Source organism: Drosophila grimshawi, unplaced genomic scaffold, assembly GCF_018153295.1.
Source record: "Drosophila grimshawi isolate 15287-2541.00 unplaced genomic scaffold, ASM1815329v1 contig_311, whole genome shotgun sequence".
NCBI classification, from domain to species: domain Eukaryota; kingdom Metazoa; phylum Arthropoda; class Insecta; order Diptera; family Drosophilidae; genus Drosophila; species Drosophila grimshawi.
In genome coordinates, this window is record NW_025063098.1 from 14,017,501 (window position 1) to 14,043,116 (window position 25,616).

At 39.6% G+C, this 25,616-nt stretch overlaps 2 protein-coding genes across 5 annotated transcripts in view; one reads left to right on the plus strand and one right to left on the minus strand.

Annotated features, from left to right (window-relative positions):
* Window positions 1-17,729, minus strand: part of LOC6567704 (nephrin) — a 72,464-nt gene extending 54,735 nt beyond the window's left edge. For all 4 annotated transcript variants that reach the window (XM_032740185.2, XM_032740184.2, XM_032740182.2 and 1 more), the window contains exon 1: window positions 17,488-17,729. The gene's annotated coding sequence lies outside the window, so the exon portion shown is untranslated. The remainder of the gene's footprint in view (window positions 1-17,487) is intronic.
* Window positions 17,730-23,158: 5,429 nt separating this feature from the next.
* LOC6567703 (probable cytochrome P450 6d5) lies at window positions 23,159-25,356 on the plus strand. Its single transcript, XM_001994260.3, has 5 exons — window positions 23,159-23,723; window positions 23,789-23,941; window positions 24,005-24,435; window positions 24,507-24,755; window positions 24,823-25,356. The coding sequence occupies exons 1-5, from the start codon at window positions 23,194-23,196 to the stop codon at window positions 24,984-24,986; spliced, it is 1,527 nt and encodes a 508-aa protein (XP_001994296.2). The 5' UTR covers window positions 23,159-23,193; the 3' UTR covers window positions 24,987-25,356.
* Window positions 25,357-25,616: the final 260 nt, after the last annotated feature.

Sequence of the window (25,616 nt, forward strand, 5' to 3'; positions counted from 1 at the left end):
ACTAGTCTTTTATTGAAATCTCTACTAAAATCAAAGAAAACGTGTTCTAATAGATTGTGAAATAAAAGTTTTACATTTCAGATAAAAATATGAATGCCAACAGGCAAAATATATATTAAATAAGTGAAAAGATTTTGTAATAATTATAATTTTATTTACAGAACTTGTTCATTGATTTCTCTGTTTTAGGACTTAAAAAAATGTAGAAGTTATTTAATTAAAATACATACACAAATGTATTTGCATACTTAAGTGTCTTAATAACAAGATTAATTCATTGTTAGTTTCCTCGAATATTAGCTCCAACAATTTGTATGTAATTTATGGACTTTATATTTATTTATTGCAATATAAATTACAACAAGCAAATAGAATATATTTCCCCCAGTTGGCTTCTGTTGTAAGTTTTTGTTTGAAAAATTCACATTTAAACATGTTATTTTATTTTGCTTTATGCCAGACACACAGCTGAAGCTTGTTTGGATAAATTAAGCTGTGAGCCGCAGATAATGTGTGAATCTTTTAGTTTGACTTTTGTAACAAAGTGCTCAACACAAACACAAGCTAAGGGCAGACAGAGAGAGAGAGAAAGAGAGAGAGAGAGAGAGAGAGATGGTGAGTGGGTGAGACTACTGCCAAATACAGCGGTCTCAGCTGTCATTCACAGGCCACACCCAAATCCTGTGGCCTCCCACACACACACGAGCACATCCACCCACTCCAGTGGGATCATGTGATAGCTTCATATAAATAAAGCAAGTGCACAGACACCCACGCCCCCTCACACACACAGACACACACACACATACACATAAATACAGTTATAACAGCTGCTTTTCGTGGTTTACGTGTATTCCCGATGCTGTGGCTGCCCAAAATCTACCTTAAATTTGCCAACATGCGGCAGTCGCACAGGTGTCGCAGCCGACGTTGATTTTGCCATCAGTCCGCCCGCCTTTCAGCCCGTCAACCCGTCAGCCCATCAACCCGGCGGGTGTCAATCAGAGCACTGCCAAATTATGTATTTAAAGTGGCTGGCAGGCTTAAAGTTTGTTGGGGCCTTTTGCTACGCTCGTGAACTTTGTTTGATATTAATGAGGCGGCATTTGTCAGCAGATGAAAATTTTTGCAATTTAAATTAACACCAGCTGCAATTAAATTAAACGTTTTCCATTTCCCAAAAAATATATTTGCACGTGGCAGACCCCTCGACCTCTCGAACTCGCACCCCTTTCCGATCAACCCCGCAAGCCAAAGAGAAAGGCCAAAATTGAAATTTAAATTGAAGTTAGTTTAGGAACGCCTTCTAATCCTTCAATTAATATTATTCAGCACCCCGCACAGAGACCAAATGCGACCCAAAGTTTGTTGCTCTTCAAACCCTTTTCGTGGTTGGAATTTTTTTGACTTTTTCTTTGCTGCCGGGCCACAATTATTTAACGCTTGCAACTTGTGGTAGCCTTTTCATTCTATTTAATACGGCCACATATTTTGTTTGCCATTAAATGTATAATTTATCTTTCGAACTGAGCGCGTCACTCTCCTCAAGATGTGAGGTTGTTTTGGTCGGCCAGCAAACGATTGCTTTTTAGTTTCGGCTTGTCACCTGTTTGGCCAGCCGAACTCTAACCGCATACAATGCAAACAGGGCAACACTCTCAAAGAAGCCGAAAAGGCGCACAGCCAAAGCGCCAGCCGGTTGGGCGTGGCAAACGTTTATTTCATTAAAGCACATGACCAGGCATGAGCTGTCTTACTTGTCTCTGACTGACTTTGTTTGTCTTTCATTATTTATTCTCTTATCGCAAGCAAGGATAACGTTTCCCCAAGGCAAAAACAAACGCATACAGAGAAAAAAATAATAATAATTAATTATGTTCCCTTTTTAAAGCTCCACACACACACATGGCACATACATATGCGTATTCTTTTGGCACATCCTACACTCCTGCTAAGCCTCTTTTGACAGCCCTCCCAGGTCACCGCACCGCACCTCACCGCCTTTACCTGGCGCCTAACTAGCAAAAACTTGCCGCTTGTTTCGCTCGTATTAATTAGAGGAGTAAACAAAGCGCCAAGCGTTGCCGAATCAAATTAAATGTAAATAGACGAACAGAGGCGGGTCAAAGAATCACGTGCACCAGAAACCAATTACAGGACCTCCGTCTAAAAGTGGGAGCTATTGCCTAGGGTACGCGTGCTGGTCCTACTAATTAGCTGCAGCTGATTATAGACCCGTCTCTGCTGTATACACCATACACCATATATGCACTATTTGATTTTCTCCGAATTGTCCACAAAAGGAGAGACGCAGTTTAATTAATATTCATAAAACCAAATGAAAGAAATGCATTTGCATTTAACCACTATGCACATATCGAATTTTGTATTTTGCATTTTGCATTTTGCATTTCGCATTTCACATTTCGCATTTCGCATTTGGTGATGCAAGCGAGAAGCGAAAGTTGATTTTTAATTAGCTGAGCCAAAAATAAATCGCACAAATGTGGCTGGCATTTGAGAGGGGGGCTTGGGGACGGGGCAATGGGGGAATGGGGGAATGGGGAATGGGGGAAGCAAACAAGCACTTGCGCAGATTCTTGACATATTGCCAACAGCTGCAGCTAATAGAGCGAAGGGTGCTGCTGGCTGCTGTGCTGGGTGGGGAAATGATTGAGGCGTAGCCACGCATCGCTTCATGGAAATGCATTTGCATTTTTCCAAGCCCTGTCAAACATATGGGCGGTCAGCGGCTGAGTGGAGATCTGGGATATTGAAATTGGGGAAAAGCCATAACGGCATGTGCTTATATAATAGAGTGGGTTAGACAAACTTGCCGGGCCAAAGCTTAGTTATCGTTATCGGCCACTTAGGCGACTGTGCCAGCTCGCCAAAAGTAAACAATTTTATGTGGAAAGTTTCTGGTCGCAAAACGCAAAACAAGCACCCCAATGCCCAACCACCCAGCCAGCCAGCCAGCCAGCCAGCCAGCCAGCGACAGCCCCCAAAATTGCTGCTGGATAACAAGCCATCGACAAAGTTTTTTGGGCAATCATTAAAATTCATTTCCTATCGACAGTCAGCAAAGACACACGCTCACACACCCCAAAACACGCTAACACACACACACACACACACACATGGTTATAGATGACGCAATCTATGAATATCTATGGCAGCCACATCCTCGACATTGTACGATGTATATGTGTGTGTTTGTACTCGGCTACCCATTTCACTGTTTGCTATTGCTTCTGCTTTCCTGAGCAGTGTGTCAATGTGTGTGTGTATGTGTGCGAGTGTGTGTATGTGTGTGAGTGTGTGTGTGTGTGTTTGTGTATGTTTTCACAAGTGACTCGCAGCGATTTGAATGCGGCAATTCTTTTTGAATTGATCCCAAAAGTGACCTTTGATTTTCGATACGATTTCATTCATTTTCACATGGCCAGGGCCAAAAAGTCTCCAGTGAATTTTACAAGCAACACACACACACACACACACAGACACACACACACACACACAGACACACACACACACTGAGAAACAAGGGCCATTTTGTTTGTATACATAGTTTAAGTGCCCGCATTAGTGGCGCATATAAATTTTCGACGCGACAAAAACAACATCAACGAGAGGAACTATAACAACAACAACAACAACAACACTGAACGACAAAAGCGACGAAACGAAGCGAAAATCAAACTAAAAGTTCGCCACATGAAAATCATAATTCAAACGTTGAAATCAGCACACACAGATTGCCCCTGTCTACCATATGGGTGTGTGTGTGTGTGTGTGACTTTGATTGTTTAGCGCTCACTGTGTGAGTGAGTGTGTGTGTGTGTGTGTGAGTGTGTGTTTGAATACACAATGGCAACTATTGAAAATACGTAAAGCCTCTTTTGGTTTGCCTGCCTAGCGGCATGTCCTTGTGCTGCTTCTGTGATTTCACTGCCAACCAAACACTTCTATACCCCTAACCCGCTTTCTCCCGCCCCTTTTTTCCCCTATGCAGCCCTTTCCCAAAAAAAAGGTCAGCTTCTCCACACCCGTTAGTCCCCCTTGGCACAACTGAAGAATGAAGCGCGTGTTCGTTTTGTTTTATTGCCTTTGCTGACTCGCTGCCAGGCTTTGGCTTGTTTTTTGTTGCCAAACACTTTCCCTAGACATGTGAGAGGGGGCGTGGGAAATGCAGAAGGGTGGGGGGAGGGGGGTTTCCGTCTCCTTTGGCAGCCCATTGTGTGGGGATAATCGAAGCCATAAATAACAGGCGCGAATGCGCGAGTTTTTTTGTGCTTTGGCCAACAACTGAAACAACGACAACGACAACGACAACAGCAACATCAGCAACATCGGCAACAACAACAACAGCAGCAGTAACAGCAGCAATAAGCTACGATAACAAAAGTGACAAACACCGGGCAACTGTCAAGCGAGCACGTGTGCCCCTTGCTCCTTTGCCCTGCGTCCAACTGGCAACTCCCTTTCGCCCTTCGCCTCCCTTGCCAAGAGCAACTCGTTAGCAAATCCAATTTGTGCGTGTATGTCAACAGTTTCTGCTGCAGTCACAGCTAAACCAGCAACAGCAACAGCCACAGCAACAGCAACTGTAGCGGTAACGGTAACTCTAACTTTGTCGGTAACAGTTAGTTGCTGTGGCGAGTGCAGCAGTAACAGTTACCGCTATAACTGCTGCTAATAAAGTTTGCAACACTGCTGTTTCTGCTGCTGCTGCAGCAAAAGAAAGCATGCCACACAAATGTTTCCGCGCTGTCAGTAATGATTTTTCTTTTATTGGGGCTGTTTTTTCTTTATCATAAATCAATTAAAAATTTACATTTCATTCGCACAATAAATAATTTACATAAACGCCACAAACAACGTACACACTCAGGCAATTGCGAAGCTTCGCCCGACTGCGAAATACCCTGTTCGCATCTTTAAACGCGCTCTTTTTGGCAATTGTCCATACTTTTGACGCCAGGCGTAATTCAAATTAATATCCAGAAAGGCTATTTCTAAAATGCGAGAATCCGTTTTGCTGCTGTTTTGTTTCTATAATTTTCGAAAATATATATCAAGTCAAGCAAAGTGTGAAAATGGGTATGGCCCATGCAGTATAACCCACTGAGAAGTCTGCATAAAAGATGTATAAAATATAAAAAAAACAATACGTATTCACATCCACACTCACAGAAACAACAAGCAACGCCTTGCATAAACAGTTTTCTATTAATTACAGCGGTTGCTATAATAATAATTCTGTTGCTGTTAATGTTTTTGCTGGCCTGCTTGCATTACAAATGCTGCCAAGTTTTTATTGCATACATTTTGCTGTGGCACAAAAAAAAAATGGTGTGTTGTAAATTTAATATGAGTGCTGTGAATTTTGAATGCAAAAGCAATGCATTTTAAAGCGCAACCAATAAAAGACGGTGTGAATGCATTTATCCATTTCAATGCACAAAAAATCCATCAGAATAATTGAACAGTTGCGCCACATTGACACACAAACAATAGTAATGTATATCTATAGTTATGCGAAGCATTAACATATTGCAACAATTTAAGCTGAAAAAAATATAAATATAAATTATTAACATCAAAACATAATCACTTTTAAGTCCCTTATAGTTAGACTTGTTATGCTTTTTAAATTAATGCTTATTTTCAATTACAGCTTTGGCTAATAAGGTATACAGAATTTATGTCATTATGTATTTTGTTTTAATTATGTTTACAAAATTAAATACACATTTAAACTGAATATAAAATAATTGTGTAATTCTGATGTGTTGAAGTAAGTTTCCGTGGCTAACACAATGCCACAACTACAATGTAACAACTTTGACAACTTTTTGACATTCATTTTCACTGAATTGCTAATCGGAATTGCAACATGCGAGTGCTGTTGCATGTCCATTTCCATACTGAACTAATCAATCAATTGATTACCACAACTTTATTTTTTTCTCGCCCCATCGAAAAGAAAACATTCTATGCATTTCTGTATTAATATATTGTGATATTCCAAAATGAAGTAGAATCAACATTTCATAGCTGACAATGGTTAATAAAAAGGGTTAATCTTTAAATAAATAGCTGTTCAAATTGGTTTTGCCAAAAGCAATAAGTTGATGACTCTACTCGATCGATAACAGCTTATGGATTTTGCAAAGATAATTCAATTTTTTAAATTAAAAACTCTCTTACCAACGATGTAAAAAATGTAAAAGAAAATTGTGTAAACAGATAAATGGAAAAGTCTGGTGAACAGTTTGTATTGCTCAACGCTCAGCAAAGTATTTGTAAATAACTTTGCCACAAGACCACAAAGCCATGAATCTACACAGTCTGGTTTAATTTTAGACCTGAGGCGACAACAAAAATCCAGACAAGAGTCTGGTTGGCAACATTGCGGGGAACTGTAAATGCATTTCACTGGAAGCAACTGATGAAGATGTTAAAAAAATAATACACTCAGTTGAGGAATATGTCCGGATCGCCTCGATAAATGACAAAACAAATTAAGAGCTTGTACGTAAACGAGAAATGTGCAATTAGAAAGATATTTTTATCATTCGCCAGGGAATTGCAATAAACTAATATTTAAATAAATCAAAACCAGCTGCAGACTCTAGCCAGAGCAAATATATTTTTTCAAGTGATATGCATATATATGAAGGAAGAAAAAACACAAACAAATCAGCAAAAAAGAACAAATATTTGTGGGCCTCTATCTAAACTAATTATTCACTTTGAATCTCGACATATTTTAAAACAAATTTACATTCAACCGCAAGGCCGCAGCAGATTTAAAATATTTGGTCGTATCTGGTCCTATTTGTGTAGTTGTATTTGTGGGCATTCGTATTTATTATGATGCATCATTTTAAATACCAAAAGTGTGTGTGTTTTGATTTCGAATTTGGTCAACAGAACAACTTATTCCATTGTTCCTCACTTCAGTTGCGGTTGCTATGCCACATTCAAAGGAGCTGCCCAAATTGACAGTGAGTTATGGCAGTCTATCGTCAGCATTAGCATTAGCAACAGCCTAAGCTTATGCTTTTCAAATCGCATATACACAAATACTTTATAGGAGGGCAAAAAATGTGCCTGACATTATCAAGAAAAAAAAATAAAAAATGATTTATGTATATTTTGACCACTAAAGCGTTGCTTTAATAAATATAAATATATATGTGGAAAATACAAAAATAAATGTAGAGAGCGAGTTCTTGGAATCGGGGAAATTTAATTGCTGCCTGTCTTTCTTAGAAAGCGAAAATGTTAATAAATGTCAAAAGCGTTTCCAGCTCAACTGACATATTGAGCAATGAGCTGAAATTCAACACCGGCCAAAAAGCAGCGTTGACATTGTGCTTGTCGTGCCATAATTTCACATAATTTATGAGTTTTCAATTTATCATTTCTTTTTTTCACACATTTGTTGCACAGCAAATGTGAAGCCGAGTTGCAGTTGCCCGCCTCCGCCCAAAGCTGCAGTCCCCAAAATGTCAAATGTCAAATGGGAGTTTTCACATTGAGGGTGCGCATTTTAAATGTGAGGCACACATGTTGAGCTGATCTGTGTGGGAAGCAAGCACAACGACTTGTGGCTTAAGCTCTGCTTAGTTCATCCAAATAAGTCGCAAACCCCCATAAAATATTGCCACTTGTCATCAATGAAGCCATTGCTCCGCATCCACACCATACCCCATTACTTCCATGCCTCATGTTGTGCTTGTCATTAAAGTCGTAAGCAATGTCATGTTGCTGTCAATTTCCAAAAATCGCATTAGCTCGTGGAATTTGGAATTTGTGTCTGGTGCGAATGAATATGTATGTGACAACTGTCAGCCGTCTTGCCTAGAGACGACTGACTGAGCTTAGTGCTCAGAGCTTATCAGTTCGTAAAACCAGCAGCTCAACTGCCAGCAACAACTTGAACTAACTGCAACTGCTCTGCCACCGTCTGAAGACACTTGTGCGGCTGCACATAATTAGCGTTAGCCCCCTTAAGTTACCTGACGCAAATTCAGTGTCACCATTCCATTCGGCAATGCCGACGTAAATTTACATTTTAAGGGCTCGCATAAAAAGGGCTCACGAGCCACGGAATGCGGCTGCTCTTAAGCTTAGGGCTGCTCCACAAAAAGAAAAAAAAGAACGGTCGCATAACAAATTGTGAAACATGCGCAACAAGAATGTAGATAAGAAAAGCCCTCTGAACGCGCCGCACGGATTAAACGCTCACAAACTGAAACTGAAATTGAAGTTAGAGACTATTTGGCAGGCAGGTGAGTTGAAAGCAGCTCTCTGAATGACTTACGAAATCAATTACACAAATAGTTCAACGTAAAATACTTAGACCTGAGTTTCTTGTGTCCATCAACAGCAATAAATTTAGGAAAACGATTCAACAAACAAATAGTATTGAGATACTTTTGTATCGGTTGTGTAACAACCCAAGCAAAAGCGTTCAATATGAAAGAGCCAAAGGCAAGTTGGAATGTTCTAATAGAAACAGATTGAGTGGTAGATTCCCGAAACCCTTATTAAGCATGCTGAGGGTAGTTTCTTCAATATTACAATGCTTTTTGGCTTACAGAATCTGTGTTTGTTATATATGTTATATGTCAAACGGAAAACTATATTTTGTCTAATTGCCTAATTTAAATTTATTGGAAATCTATCGATAAAATGAAATTAACTTGATCTACACGGCCTTGTATTCCAATTTGGTTGTCACTATCTTTTATAGCATCTGAAACCGACTAAATCGACTCATCTGTTGATATACTTTATAGTGTCGAGGCTTCTACTCAACTCAGCTCAACTTCATTAAATAATAACATTAACTTTTGAAGAAAATAAATCAATCATTTAGTAAGTAGTACATTTACTCCCATGACTTTACAGACTCAAATGTGACTTTAAAGATTCAAATGTTCCATTTACTCAGTGCAAATTTCTTTCACTCCGCCAATCAAAATGCTTGAAATACTTGGCTAAGAATGCGATAGAATCTTAACGGGAATTATTGCAACTTTACATAGATTGTTTTAATATATTTTATACCCTATATATACATTTACTTGTATACTTGTATACCAGATATATATAATATATATACATTAATTTGCATATAACAAGCGAATTCCATTTGAAAGGCAGCAGCTCAACGGAAGACGGTTGCCAACTTCTGTTGCCTTAATACTTGTGTATAAAAGTTTTGCACAAAAGTCTTGTAACCTCATTAAAAGAGTTTCAATATTTTCGCACATTCGTAATGCGGCACATGAAATTGGCAGTGCCAGATAAAAACATTAGCATACTTTCGTGTGCGCCCGCAAAGTTTTGTTCCTGAAACAAATTAACCTTGAAGCAGCAAGACACAGAAAGAGACAGTCAGACAGAGAGAGAGAGAGAGAGAGAGAGAGAGCGAGTCGGCAATGTCTTGTCTTGAAAGACGCAGATTATTATGCAAATTTGTGTATCTACTGGCAGTCAGAAAATAGGACAATGCCAGCAATTCGAGTCAGCAGTTGAGCCAACTGACTCATTTCTGCCAGCTATCGTTCCGCTACAAAAATTTATTAATTTTAAGGCAAAGCGTGACGTCAGCTGATAAGAAACATGCTCGACAAAATCAATAAGCCGCCGTGCTGCTGTCGTTGCTGCTGTTTCTGCTGCTGCTGCTGCTGCTGCTGCTGCTGCTGTTGCCGAGTATTTTGCATGATTAATGAATTCACGTAATTGATTACACAACCACGCCCCTCCCCCACCACCCCCTTACTCAAAACAATATATACACACAGACACAATGGGTTGAGGACAATGAGGAGAACAGAACGCATCGCTGTGTGCACTTTTTACAGACATCAAAGACAGCGACAAACAGCTGATTGATGCGTCTTCTCTCTCTCAAAATGGTACACACACACGCACACACACAAATAGATAAGCGGAGACGCACGTGCGTGTGGCACACATAGGAGAGCTATGCTACATGCTACTGCTGCTATGGCTGCTGCTGCTGCTGCTATTGCTGCTGCTGCTGCTATTGCTGCTGCTGCTGCTGCTGCTGTCATTGGCTTGATCCGAACGCTGTCATCGATGTTGGACCGGGACTGCAATGATGATGACTATGATGCAGCCAGTTTCAATGCCACTTGCATTGATGTGGGTGAGGAGGGGTTGGGGTGGGGGCATGCAACGTTGGCTGTAGCACGATTTCGCTTCACGACTGGTTATTTATGCGTAATTTCTATGCACACATATCCTGTGACTGTCTCTCATCAGCTGTATAAGCAAATGCCAAAACAAGCCAGGCCAAAGAGAGCCTCTTCAGACATGAGAGTCGATGCGGATCAAAAGTGGGCGGCTAAAGTGGGTGGCTGGCTGAACTGAGTGGGTGGCTAGTCTGTGCTCTGTTGTTGTCGTTGCTTATGCAGGCGCACAATCATCAATCAAAATCAAAAGCCAAAGCCAAAGCACTTCTGACATTAATTTATTCAAAAGGGATACAAGCAGTTTGGCAAGGCAGCAAAAGGAAGTGCTATATATACACACACACACACACACACACATGATTCTCTATGTGTGTGTGTGTGCTATCTATATAGCTTCTCAATTATGTGCGCTTGTCACACACACACACACACACAATAGTTATTCAATTGATAACATCGCCACATGCAAAATTCACATGATATTTTAATAAATAATCGTAGCACACATTTCTGCGCCAAAAATATTCTAATTAATATTTATAAACGAGAACGGAGAGAACGCTTTGCATAAATCGCAAACATTTGAATAATAAATACGAATTATGCATTTAATTAAGATTTGTCACACAAACCAAAAGCAAACAATTATCCATATATTTTTGTCCTGCAAGCGTTTTATTTATTTTTTCTTTTTCTTTTAATCCATCCATCGATATCTGCAACGCGGTGGCTGAAAATTTTGATTTCGCTGGCTTGCATCAGTCAATGCTTGGCGGGGAGGCAAACAAAACAGAAAAAAAAAATAATGGAAATACCCAAACGGCAGACGAATTCAATCTAAATGCAAATGTTCGCATTGTGCTTTTTGTACACGCGAGCACCACTGGAGCGCCAGGAGATGCTGTGACTGCTGTGGAAACTGCTGCTGCTGCTGCTGCAGCTGACTAACCAACTGGGCAATCAGCTCTATCAGCCGCTGCAATGGCAATATCAAGAGCAAATAGCGACTGCAGGTAAATGCGCAACACAGAAAGTCAATTAGGCGAGCGGCGATAATCGAAGCTGCTCCACGATTTCGTAGCCTTGCCTCTGATGGTGTCTGCCCCAAAGCGAACTAACTGAATGAACTGACATGATGTTTGCGGTTTCGTTTTATCGCATTTCGGCTTCTCTACTCACAAAAAAAAAGTAAATTCTTTAAAATCTCAAAGTTAAACTCACTTTAATATTCCACAGAGTAAATGTTTGACGGGGTAAGTATTAAAGATAAATTAATTATATCTCTTAATGTGAAGACGGATTTTTCTAAAAAAAAAAGCATGGGCCAAGGCATGATACAGACAGGAGGAAGGATGTTCGACGCCTTCAGCTATATATAATCTTAATCAGCAACAACTGGGGAAAAATAGCTAAAGACTTCAAATTTGAAATAGTAGTTCTCGTATAAGGCACAGGTGTAAATATATTGAATTTTAATCGATAAATTATATACCTAGATTTACTATTGATTAACTGTAAAAATATCATTAAGATTGGATAGAAAGAAAGAAAGAACGATTGGATAAGAAATGCCGGTGGATGTAACCAACATTTATTTTCATATTAAACAAACTATTTTCAGCAAGCCATTTATTTTTTATAGGCTGAGTTTAGGATATCTTCTTCTCACATCTACTCTTACTTTATTTTTAAATATATTTAAAGTATATATGAGTGAAAAGCAATTCTGAAGAAGCTGAAAACACAATCGTATTGTGATTGTCGAGCGTTTTTAAGTTCACAAAATTCGCTTCGTAAGTTTACACAGCAAAACTCTCTAGCTTTCAGGTTGACTTTCATATTAGAACGATATTCCACATATTGCCAGCATCCTCCTGCCGGTTGCATATTCTTGTCATAGCCATTGTCCCTAATGGCAACTGCTGCTAAAGCTGAAGCCTTGTCTGTGACTGTGGCTGTACCCTCCGCTCATTTTAATACATATTTCCAATTCAATTGGAAATTTGCAGCAGCTCGCTATCTTTTCATTGTTTGCTCCTAGCTCACTCTTCTTCTATATAACCCAGCTTGTGTTTTTTCTATGGCTTACCAATAAAAATTTACAAGCATTGTGCGCCATGTTTGCTTCAACAACAATAACAAGAACACAACATGTGTGTGTGTGTGTGTGTGTGTGTGAGTGAGTGTGTGTGTGTGTGTTTGCCTGCGCTTAAGTATGTTTAACATGGGATAAGCTCGATTTTCCTTGCTCGCTTCATTTACTTCAACGTCGAAGCCGCGCAAATTGATAAATTATCATTGTTCTCCTTGTTGTTGTTGAGTTGAAGTTGAGCGGCCGCATTTTGCCCCGCCCACATCACAAATTGCATGCAATTAGCTCGGCAAAAAGAACAATTAGCCGCATGTAAGATAAGCACGCATAATAATATAATTTATTGTAATAATTGAGTTACAAGACATTCAGCTGCTGTTGTGGCAAACACTCAATCCACACAAGCCCACACAACCCATCACACACATGTTCGGGTCAATGCATTGTAATTGAGACACACACACTACACACTCCACTGCAATTGGGTGGGCGTGTTGGGTGCCCTCCCCAATAAAATCACAACTGTCCCACAGACGAGCTTGCTGCTGCTAACCGCTTTTTTGTTTTTTAAAATCCATGCCACACGCTTACAAATTATATGCAAATGCCGCATATCAGCGAGGAAAAAGACAGAAACGAAAAAAACACTTTGAAAGCATTAGAATTACAAATATCGCTGGTGGCATCTCCATAGCAAAAGCATTGTGGCAATGCCAATGCCAATGGCAACACCAACCAAAACAACAACAGCAACGTTGTAAAGCCTACAAGCCACAGAATCCATAAGCTGCTCGCCTTTAAAAATCTCACATAGTAATAGATGCAAAATAAATATGCAAAATCGTTTCGCAGCGAAATACATAAATCAGATGAGAAAAGTTCAAATTAAATGCAAACAGCACCAAAATCAACCACGACGACGACGACCAAAGATGAAATTGAACTTTAAGCTAGGCGTTGAGTTGATTTGAATTGAGAATTGGGAGCGATGCGAAAAGAAAGTTGAAGAACTTTTGTCATGCAATCAGCTAAATATTTCGCAGCAATTTGCATGATATATGTGAGAGAATACAACGAGTGGCGACGTTGCAACTTACGGTGGAAGTGTCAGTTGGAGTTACAGCAGAAGCACTTTGACTGCTTGGCTACGTGCTTGGGCAACAGTTTTTAATTGCAAGTTGAAGGCAAACACGAGGCCTTTGCTTAAATAACGTTAATTGGAAAATGTTCACAGACTTTGCATTTTCCATTTGCATATTCATTGCAGAAATTCATTTAAAAATGCATTCCCCCATCGCACGTGACCCATAACGGACTATAATAATAATAATAATAATACTCTACCAATCGCTAGCCGCTATTGCTCTTTAATGAGACTGGTGACACACAAAGAGCAGCACCTCTGCATTGGATTAAAATCCAATCTGCATAATCAAACAATGATAAGAATTGAATGTTCTCTACGCTCTTATAACTAGAATGGGGACTATGAGTTTTAACTATCACTTAACACTTAATGCTTGCTTTTTGTATTAAATTTGTTAAGGCTAATCTCTTCATTTAGTTGATGTTTCAGCTGTTTATGAGAATTCTTTAATAAAGTCTTATAATAAAGCTAACCGAAAAATGCCAGTCAAATATAGCAAGCAAAATTTACTTTACTTCTTTTGAGCAGGTAACAAAAAATAGATACGCCATAGTTAGCCAGTTAAATGATTTTGTTATCCGAAAGGTATTTTCATAGTCAACTAACTAATATCAGAGAAATTGATATATATTCAACAGCTGGAGTCAGTGTATCGAGAGAGTTCGACTAGAGCTATAATTATTAATCAGTTGCTTTGAAGAAAATAATCAGTTGCCCAAATTGAGCTTTCTTTTAGATAATAATAAAAATGATAATCGTTTGATATCACAGTTTTCCAATCGATCTGGTTAAATAATAATGAAAATTAAAAAATAATAATCGTTTGATTTCACAAATTTCCAATCGATCTGATTAAGTATACAGAAGCTAGTTAGCAGTTTAGCAATAAGTAAAATTTATATCGGGCATCAGTTTATTTTTGTAAATTTTGTCTCATTTTATGTACATAGTATTTGGCCAAGGGGCTTTATAAAACGATGAAGGAGTCTGTGCCATGGCATTTTCATGCTCGACTTATATTGAAGATAAAAGTGTATATAAAGCACACATTGATATATATACATGCAACCAACTAACATAATGTCAATGTAGAGGATACAGGACTCTCGTCAAGAGCTTGTTAGCGTTTGCTGTGTGCTTTGAAGAAGCTGCTCTTATCTGAGAATATACCAATTATTATTATTCAAATAGAATCAATTTAATTTGACTCTTGGCTTTTATTAATTTGCCATACGAATTAGCTCAAATAAATGTCGACTTCATTTTTCTAATTACAATTCCAATTGCTTATTAATATTGATATAATTGAAATGAATTTTTATAATATTTATTCGAATTTTCTGCACTATTTGCCATATGCTCCATCTCTCTTTCTCTCTCACAGTTGTCTCTTTTTGTGTGGTTTTCTATTTATTTGCAGTTGAGCATTTGTTGCAGCTTAACTATGAAATTTATTATGCACAAAATGGTCAGAAAATATCTAATAAAATATATATTGAAAGTTTTATTGCTACGCTGCAAGCACACACAAAATCACACACACACACATACATACACACACACTCGCATACACATACATACACACATATGTATGTGTGTGTGGACAAACATTATTTGCATTTTCACATAGCAAAGATTTTATGTGCAGTTTCTGCGTCTGTTTTCTTTTTTGTGTTTTTGCTGCTGCTTTAAGCATTTTGTTTGGAAAATTCAATTTTTTCTATACAGTTACCTAAATGTTGGGTCTTTGTTGCTTACTTTTTTTTGTTGGCATGCCCCAACTTTATATAAGCAAAATGTTGTTGCTTCATGTTTTCTGTTTCTCATCGTTTTGTATTGTTTTGCTCATATTTTTAGCGAAGCGCCTGTATATGAATATATAGTATAGAGTGTGTGTGATTGGATGTGTGTGTGTGCGTGAGTGTGTGTGTGTGCGTGAGTGTGTTACTATTTTTTTCCTATTTGTTTTAATGGAGTACAGTGTGTGGACTTTGCCGTCGCTGGCTTTGCAAATATCCTAAGGCACTAGCATTCATATGAGTTTATCGAGGGGTGTATAGTGGATTTTGTGATTTGCTCGTTTATATGTATATGTGTGGCATATGTGTGGCTGTATACATATGTGTGTGCTCTATACATATGTGTGTGTGTGTGTGTGTGTGCGTGTATATTCAAGTAGCTGACTTGGTTTTTATTTTTTTGTGTTCCAAGACGTTGAGAGGCGCTTAGTTGAACTTAGCCACAAGATTTGACTTTGGTCAACCGAAATCTTCTGGATACGGTGTGTCCATTTATGTGTGTGTGGGTCCTGCAACATGCGTGTGTTGGCCAGGTAACCAAAATTGGTCTTAAGGCAATTGCCTGGCCACCAAAACGGGCACTCTTCAACCGATGTGTGTCAGCTAAGTCTTATCTCTGATAATGCTTAAGACAAGTTGCACGAGCGGACACGAAATCGAATCCATTCATGAATATTGGACCAGTAAGTCACTTCTGAATTAAATTAACACAGCTCTGAATGAAAACGACAAAGACAACAAAGTCTATTAAATAATGACTTTTAGTCGCCACTCGAATTGAATAGAGCTGTTGCATTGGATAAAGTCAAATTTAGAATTTTAATTCGCTTGCCAGCTGTGCATAAATTTTGCTTATTGATGAATAAGTAAATTTAATAATGTTTGCCAAAGAAATTATTACCAAAGCGAATCCATTTAAAAAAATATTCAGAAACTATCCGGGTAAAATAAAGTTGTGCAACGGTAATTTGGTATATCAATTCCCGAATTCCATCTTTTAGTTCAGATTTCTTTAATTTTAGCGATAAGTATACAACTGTAAAGATATTGCCTTCCAATTGATATACAAACTACTTAGAAATATTATTGATCAACTGTCAAAATTTCATTGGGTTCGTTTAAAAAAGACAGCGCTTGAGAAGCAAAACGTATTTTCATATTGAACAAACTACTGTCATTAAGGGCTTAGGATATCTGCTAGTCGAGCTCAGCCGCCTAATAAATAACGAATTGCTGCTTATCCTTAAAGTCATTTGACGCACACACTGTGGAGTCAGAACTTAATTCGCAAGTTTCAGCTAGAGCTCTCCTCCAAAGCTAAGTTCACCCAAAGTTATTTCGCCCTGCGCTCGCTCTGCTAATCCAAATCTGGCTGCAAGCGCTTTATTTTATCTGTTTGTTTTTTGTTTTGCTTGCTTTTTTATAATATGCGCGAGGGCGAAAGTAAAAAGGGAACCAAAAAAAAGATGTGAACCTTGTTGCTGTTGTTGTTGTAGCTAGTAGTTATTATTGTTCTAACGCACTGGCCCGAATGCGACGTTCTTCATAAACAATTTGTATCTTCTGGATGCACTTTCGCCCTCTCCCTTTCTCTCCCTCTCTCTCTCTCTCTCTCTCTCGCTCCCTTTCTCCCTCTACTCTCTATCTCGATGTTTTCTCCTTCTCTGTGGAGCAGACGCTGCGATCCGTTGACAATTGTGATAAATTATGACAGCACGCGACCGATTCGACTGGTGGGTGGTGGGGGGTATGGAGTTAGGTTCATTTCACACACCACGCACACACACACACACACACACACACTTATACATCCCGATTGTCATTAATTTGGTGTGCTTTTGTTTTTGCAGGTTTTTCTTTATGTGGCGTTTTTAGAGTCGCCTTTTCCTCTTCGGGTGCGAAAATATAATTGTTATCGCTTCGCGCCGGGGGGCAGCAGCAGCAAATTAATTGATGTGCTGCACGCAACAAGACCTTGCGGCTAGATGCTAATTAGCGCGAAAATGACACACGCAAATTTCCAAGTGAATCAATTCTCACGTTTCCTTTATTTTTGTTGGTTTATGCCCAGTTTTTGCTCGCTTCGATTGTTGATTTTATGTATTCGATTTTATTTGGTTTTTCTTCTCAACTGTTGTTGTTCACTTTATTCTCTACACACTCACACACACTCACACACACACACACTCACACACGCACAAATACACTCACTTGCCTTCTGCTTTGTGTGGACAAAATCTTCCTTTTATGCTGCCTGTTGTTGTTGTTGTCGTGGTAGTTGTTGTTGTTGTTACTTGCTAGCAACAGCAACAATTTTCGTAATCCGCTTTTGGCCTAAATTTCAATTCTTACTTGTTTTTTTTATTTTATTTTTTGCACACCCTGCTGTTGTTGTTGTTGTTGTTGTCACGTTGCTCTTTGAGCATTTCTTTTTAGATGTTTTGCTTCTTTTGGTTGTTTTTTTTCTTTGTTTTTTGCTTTTGCGTGTTTATTTTAACGCGAAATTACGACAATGATGTCGGCGCCGCTTCCTGTCCCTTTGCCCCACTACTTGGTCCATCTCAGTCCGATGCCAGGCAACGCAGACTATTCACACGCACTGTAACTGTAACCGGCAAGTGGGGGGGTCAGTTGGGCACGCACCTTACCCAAAATTTATTTACTTTTGGAAGGGAGGACTGCGCAGCATCCACAACACACAATTTTGTGGAATGGGTCACGCACTTGTCTTGCCTTTTTTTTTTGCCTAATTACCGCATAAATTGCGAGCCACTTGTCAAACTCAAGTTAAGTTTGGAATTTGCCCGATTTGTGTTGCTTGCTTTTTTGCTGTTTTTTTTTTTTTTCGTTGCTCACTCACCAAACAAAACACGCACTTTCCCACATAAATATTACGTTTTTTTTCCTTTCTTCAGATTCCGACCAATTTGGCGCTAAGCAAATGAAGAATTGGTTTATCAAATTCTGCAGACGAACGAAACCGACAAAAATATCCTCAGCAGTGGTCGAAACGAAGCGCGCGCGTGTTGCGAACGACAGCGAGAACGAGAGGCGAATGAGAGACTGACGCGACAACGGCGTCGAGTGGCGCAGCCAACCACATCGAGCGCCTCATGCAACCAAAATGTTCGATGGCCAACCCACACCAACCCGTACCAGGTTGCAAGCCGAACTCATCCTCATCGATGCGATGCCAAATTAAGCAGTTAAACATTTGATTTTAATTAATGTAAACTTCTCATATTATCCCTATTAAAATTAACCAATAACGAACTGCTAGCTGTGTGATGCACTAATAAACGAGACAGCTCGACTATGAGATACCCTAAACTCAGCTGTTGACAGTTGGTTGTTCAATATGAAAGAAAATCTTATTCGATTTTAATATAATTTTCATAATTAATCGAAAATATATCTGTGTAGCCTAAATATCAGTTGCAATGTAATCAATTCACAATTGTATCTTTTACTCGAATTATATAGATATTCGCAAAACATTGACAGTTATCGATACAATGAAATAAACCTAATCAGACCTACGGTATATGAGAACTTATATTTCAAATTTGAAGTGTCCTGCCAATATAGTCTCTAAGATTGCTTTCGATTGCGGCAATGAGTCATTAAGTCCGTGAAAAATGAAAGTCCCCAGACAAAGATTAAATTGAAGTGGGTAAAAATACCAATATATAGAGTGGAGGAGATTAAAATTGTATCACATTAAAGAACTCTTATTTCGAATTCCATTAAGATTAATTGCTTTATTGTCAAAACAAGTTGAAAGCATTTGCAGACAGCAATTCACTTCAATTGGAATTCCAAAACCTGTCAGAAATTGTGGCACCCAATGCAACATTCTACGCGGACAATTAACATAACTAATCAATATATTTTAATGCATTAGTTTAATATTAAATGCAATTAGTGGCATAGCAAAAATAATCTGATGCAGCTTGCCCCAAATACAAATATTATGGAACTGTTACTGTTGCTTTTGCTGTTAACAGAACCAAACCGAACAGATTTGGCAAATGTTGCGTGTCCAACGCGAACATGTTCGACGAAGGCCAGGCACAGTTTTCGTTCGTAAATGGACCGCTGTGCTACCCGCCCTCTTCACCTCTCACCAACGATAAGCAACGATTATGATTCTCTCGCAATGCTCGTGCTCGTGTGTGCCTACAGCTGTGGCAACATGTTGCAGCAACATATGTACATGCAGAAACTTGACCTTTGGCAACAGCCTTAACTGCTGTTGTTTTGTGCAACCAATTAATAGACAACTCACCAACACACACACACACACACACACATACACGTGCGCTGCTTGTCTGTGTGTGTGATTTATTGCATGTGCTCATAAATCTGAGCTCGCAACACAAACAACAACAGCATCAAAAACAAGAAGAACAGCAACAGCAACATGCATAATTTCCATAAATCTTTTATGACTGCGTGTATAAAGTTTTTGCTAAGGCCAATTATGCGCCCAAAACTAGGCACTAATTTGACAGAAAGTGGCCATAACCCTCATCGGTGGGTTATGGTCACTCAACCCAATCGAAGTCATAAGTAACCCCAAATTCAGTTTATATCTGGCTAACCAGCAATATCATTAATAAGATACACAAACAAACACACGCATACACACACAGACACATAGGAATTATCTATAATCAAGTTAGGCAAACAAAGGGCTGACAAGACTTCAAGCCAAGAACTTGCAATGAGCTCAATGAGAACAGCTTCATTTCGATTTCCGGGAATTCTATTCTCCAAAGAGCCTTCAATCAGACACTTAATTACAATAACAATTTTATTCTTGGAAAAGCCAAAAGTATTCTCCAATTTTTATTTACATATAAATATAGCTATTCATGCAGATAATTCGTAAAATAAAGATTTAAAAGACTGATTTTCGTTGTTGTTAAAATTAATAATTAAATTCTTACTTTTGGCGCTTATCAGTATCAATCAAATATTATTAAATTATTTACATCTTTTAAGGCTAAAAACACATAATAAAATACATTTGGCTGCTGTTATCAGCATTAGCAACATAATCGTAGCAATATGTTGCTCGACAAATGTTGCCGTGCATTAAATGTTTTCTAAAAATGTGTCCAAGCTAAAATGTGGCTGGCCACATGTTTGTACTAAAATGTAGCCAACTCATACCTAGATACATGTTGCAGTTACATTTTGGGTGTTGCTTGGCAATTTCAGGTGGATTTAGCGGCCTGTTTTTGGGCCAACAATTATTCAAATGGCCAACAGACTGTTGCTTGCCGCAGCTTTGGAAGCTGTTGTTGCATGTACTCCGACAGACAGCAACAACAACAACAACCACGACGACAAACTCTACTTTCACTTGGCATTCGAAGAAATCGAAATCGGAACAAAATGGAAAACAAGGCTGCAAAAATGCAATCTACTTGATTGCCCAATGAACTTCAAATGCTGCCGGGGGCGTGGCAATTGTTGTTTGTGTGCTTGTTGCCGCTTGATTTTATGGCTCCAACAGTTTGACTGGCGCAGAAAAAAACTTTTGCTTATTTCAATTTAATTGCTTCTCAGGCGGCAAGTCAAGGCATCAACACAACCCAAACACACACACATGCATACACAACTGGTTTGCGGTGTGTGTGTGCCTCTGTGTGTGTGTGCCTCTCTCACTTCCTCTCCCTCTCCCACACTCTCTCTCTCTCTCTCTCTCGTTTGCTCATGCTTTCGCTATGTGCTCATTAAAAAAGCGAGTCAGCTACGCAGAAAAGCGACATTTGCATAAATTGCGACTGCCTGTGCGTGTGTGCTTGTGTGTGTGTGTGTGTGTACGAGTGTGTGTGTGTGTGTGTGCGAGCGCCTAAAAGCATGCGAAACGTGCCAGTGACACACAAATGTCAGCAGTCAACAGCAGCAGCAGCAGCAGCGGCAGCACAAAGCAAAGTCAAAACTTGCAAATTTTAATGCATCATAAGATTTCAGCAACTTACCCCCACCCAAATAAAATTCTCCCTGCACCCACCGCCTCTCCACCCCCTTTATAGAGTTAAGAGGGCTCATTAAATGCCATCGCTCGTCTAATGAAGCTTCTTGCCTTGTTGCTGATTTAACCAGTTTTCGAGCTGTGATTCTCACTCGTAGCGAGTATTTGGTATTTTTGATGGCCTGTCGTTAAATGGTCGTTTCCTTTTTTACGCACTCAACTAAATGTGATTGACAGCTGGACACACTGCGAACGACAAGCCGTCAGGCCTCCCCCAGCCCCTAGTGACTCCATCTTAATGTCACAAAGAGCGGCAATTTATGAGGGTGTCATTTACAGTTTTTGGCCAGCAATTAAAAGTGTCGTAGAGAAATTCATACCTATCTCAAGGCCCGAGATGAAAGTGAAAGCGGTTTTGTGACCAGGCAACGCTGTTTCCCGCTGCTTCCCGCTGGATTAACACATCTCCGACTGTGGCAGCAGCAACCCCCATGGACTGCCCCTCTGCCTCAACAGCAAACTCGCTTGTCGCATAAATCAAACATAATCAACGCCAACATTCAATATATATATATATATATATATATATATAGAGATATATCCTATGCGGTATATAGATGGGTAGCGGGGGTAGCATATAAATCTAAATTACAAACATACTTAAGACCTTGGCAGAGGAGGGGAGAACGATTTGCCTGTTGACCGCAGGGGAATTCAATTGTGGCTATTGAGAACTGCTGGCTTTAAGATAGCAATCTCTGTGTGTGAGAGAACATGCTGCTACTCGTTTGTTAGCGCTTGTTTTCCCGCTAAATGCTGTCTAATGCTGCACGGCAGAGCTGACATCTAAACGAGCGAGAGAGGATGGGATGGGGAGAGAAAGGGAGAGAGGGAGAGGGGGAAGCGCTATAATGAGGGTGGCTTCTCAAACTTAATTGCAAGTTATTGATGAAGCCCTAATTCGATTTAATATTCAATTTCGCCGGCTGAAGTCCGCTCTTATCTCGATTTCTGGTGCGACTCCTGACAACCCTGTCAGGACATTCAGGACATGCAGGATATGCAGGGAGGGGCCGCAATGTGAAGTGTCAATAGAATGATCCTTATGAAAAGTCATTGACAACACTTGCAACACAACGAAAAACAAGTGAGAACGTTGCAGTTTGCTGACTCCATCTTTAAAATTGTGGAAGATACGCGGCCTTATCAATAATCACTTTTGGCGATTATGGCTGCCAGTGTGGGCGTGGCCATACAATTTTATTTATCGATACTTAAGGACGGTTATCGGTAATATACCTTGCAAATTTGATGGTTAATATGCACAATAAATAAATATATAATTATAAAAAACAATGCTAATACACATTCAAATAATCAAAAAATATCTCAACTGTTATTTTTTCATGTGTAGACATGGCGCCAATATTTACGAAATCATTCATTATCAAAATCATGCTTGCTTCCTCATTATGATAAGCGTATTATAAACAGTTTTCATCACTAAACACTTGTATACCCTGTATATATTTAGAGTAATATTTTTTTAGCAAGCAGCTATATATATATATATATATATATATTTATATTGCTATATAACTGTAACCAAATATATATATATATATTTATAGTATTATCAATATTAACAAAGTACGAGTAAAATATTAAAGCTATCTAATGTATATATGTGGAATGTTTAAAACTCGTCATTCTTACAAGCAAAATTCAAACCTGATTGTGCATTGTCATTGTGAATACTAACCAAATTCTCTTTACCAAAGCGATAAGACGCAAGTGGCATAATCAAAACATGGCCAAGCCGGTTCCAATGCGATAAGATGTCACATTGACAGCATACGACTATAAAGTTGTCCCAGCATTTAGTGAGTTAGTTTGAATTGAAATCGCTTGGCGTTCACTTCATATTCACAATGATTGTGTTACTGATTTTGCTAGCGTTAGCGGCGCTGCTGTTCGTCTATTTGAGGTGGACGTTCAGTTTCTGGGAGCGGAAGGGATTCCCCTATATTGAGGCAAGCATACCCCTTGGCGCCCTGGACTCGGTGCGCCAGAACAAACGATCGTTCGGCTTGGCCATGTATGACATGTACCTGGCCAGCAGTAAACCCTTCGTGGGCATCTATCTTACGTTGAGGCCTGCGCTGCTGGTGCGCGATGCACAAATCGCCCATGATGTGCTGACCACGGATTTTGCCCATTTTCACGATCGTGGCGTTTACGTGGATGAGAAGCATGATCCCTTGTCCGCGAATCTGTTCTCCATGGAGGGCAGCAGCTGGAAATCAATGCGCAATAAGTTATCGCCATCATTTACATCGGGCAAACTGAAGGGTATGTTTGGCACTGCGGAGGACGTTGCGGACAAGATGATGGCTCATTTGAATGGAAAAATAGAGCAGACGGGCACTGTAGAAGTCGATATGAAGAATTTAATGTCATCGTAAGCAAATAGTCTGAATTACATAGTACGCTTGTGTACATTACTCCATCGAATTGCTCTTTCAGCTTTGCTATTGATATTATTGCCTCGACGATATTCGGTCTGGATGTCGACAGCTTTTTAAAACCCAACAATGAACTGCGTCACATAAGTAATGAGATTAATAAGCCGACTGCTAAGAATATTCTGCGTGGAACAACAACCTTTTTATATCCCAGGTAAGCAAAGGACTATGCGTTTCCTATGCTTAACAAACACAGTTGATATCAATCCCCTGTCAGGCTAGAGAAAATTTTCAATCGCTTGGGCTGGCAATTTTCTGGCCAGAAGGAAATGCGAGATCTGGTATATCACACGATTTCAGTTAGGGAGAAGAACAACATTGAGCGTCGTGACATATTGCAACTATTGCTGCAGCTCCGCAACACCGGCCAAATCAACAAGGATGATGGCGTCTGGTCGGCTCAAGTAGCTGGACACAGCTTCAAGTCGCTGTCAAAGGCCAATATTGCTGCACAGATGTTTATTTTCTTTTCGGCCGGCTATGAAACGACTGCATCAACGGCAGCTTTCACTCTATACGAGCTGGCACAGAATCCGGATGTGCTGGCCAAGCTGATGGAGGATATCAATCAGACACTGGCTAAGCACAATGGAGAGCTCAACTATGATTGTATACAGGCCATGAAATATCTGGACTTGTGCATAATGGGTAAGTCTGACTTGTAGCTTAAAGTGGTTGTCATAAATTTGTTTTACTCAGATTTTCCGTACGCTTTGCAGAAACCACTCGCAAATATCCAGCTCTACCGCTGCTGAACCGCATGTGCAACAAGGACTATCCGTTGCCAAACAGCAAGCTGGTACTTGAAAAGGGCACAGAAATTATCATATCGGTGATGGGTTTGCATCGTGATGCCGAATATTTTCCAGACCCACTCAGATATCAACCGGAACGCTTCACAGAGGAGCACAAAAACTATACGCCTGCCGCCTATATGCCCTTCGGGATCGGACCCCGTCAGTGCATTGGTAAGCACGCTACTAACCGTAAACTCGAAATTCTGAATCTGAATTTGTCTGTTCGAATTATTTGCAGCTGCCAGAATGGGCAAGATGAACGTGAAGATTGCCCTGACCAAAATACTGACCAACTATACGATTGAGATGCGGAAGGAGGTGCGCGAGCTTGAATTCACTGTTAACGGAATAACTCTGCTCCCAAAGGGTGGTGTACCCGTGAAGCTCTCTAAGAGGATGTAGCCCAACAGCACGACAACCCTATTCAACTGTGGATAATCTAACCTATACGCTCTCGCTCGAAAGAACTATATTGACCATCCCAGGCGGATAAGGATCTTCTCTTGTCTGGCAGATGAAGCATAACAATTTACATATATATAGTTTTATAAAAAAAATCACTGAAGATGGCTTTAAGATAGGTTTCCAAACGGAATTATCCTTATTTTGATAGTGGCAATAATAAAAAGAAATCTCTTTCATTCACCCAGACTAAAAACTGTACTGCTTAACTTAAATTATATTAATTGTAGTCTAGTTAATACTCAACCTTAAGATTCATTAATATTATTAATTATTAATAAATACCCAATTGTGTGCTGATCAGCATCGATATTTGTCTGGCTCCATTTTCCACTTCTACAAATCACCTTTCTGCTTATTACAGACACTTGCGCAATTTTCAATCCCCCTTGTTGACCATTTGATGGGCAAAGTGTCTGAGAAGCGAACGAATCCTGTTCACAGGACGTGCCGCGAAGGGCGTGGGGGGCGTCAACAACAAAGCAGAAATGATGATACACACCTACAGCTGTCGATCAGGCAACAACAATAAAATGTGGGCGTAGGTAGACACTATCTCATTTGTGGTCA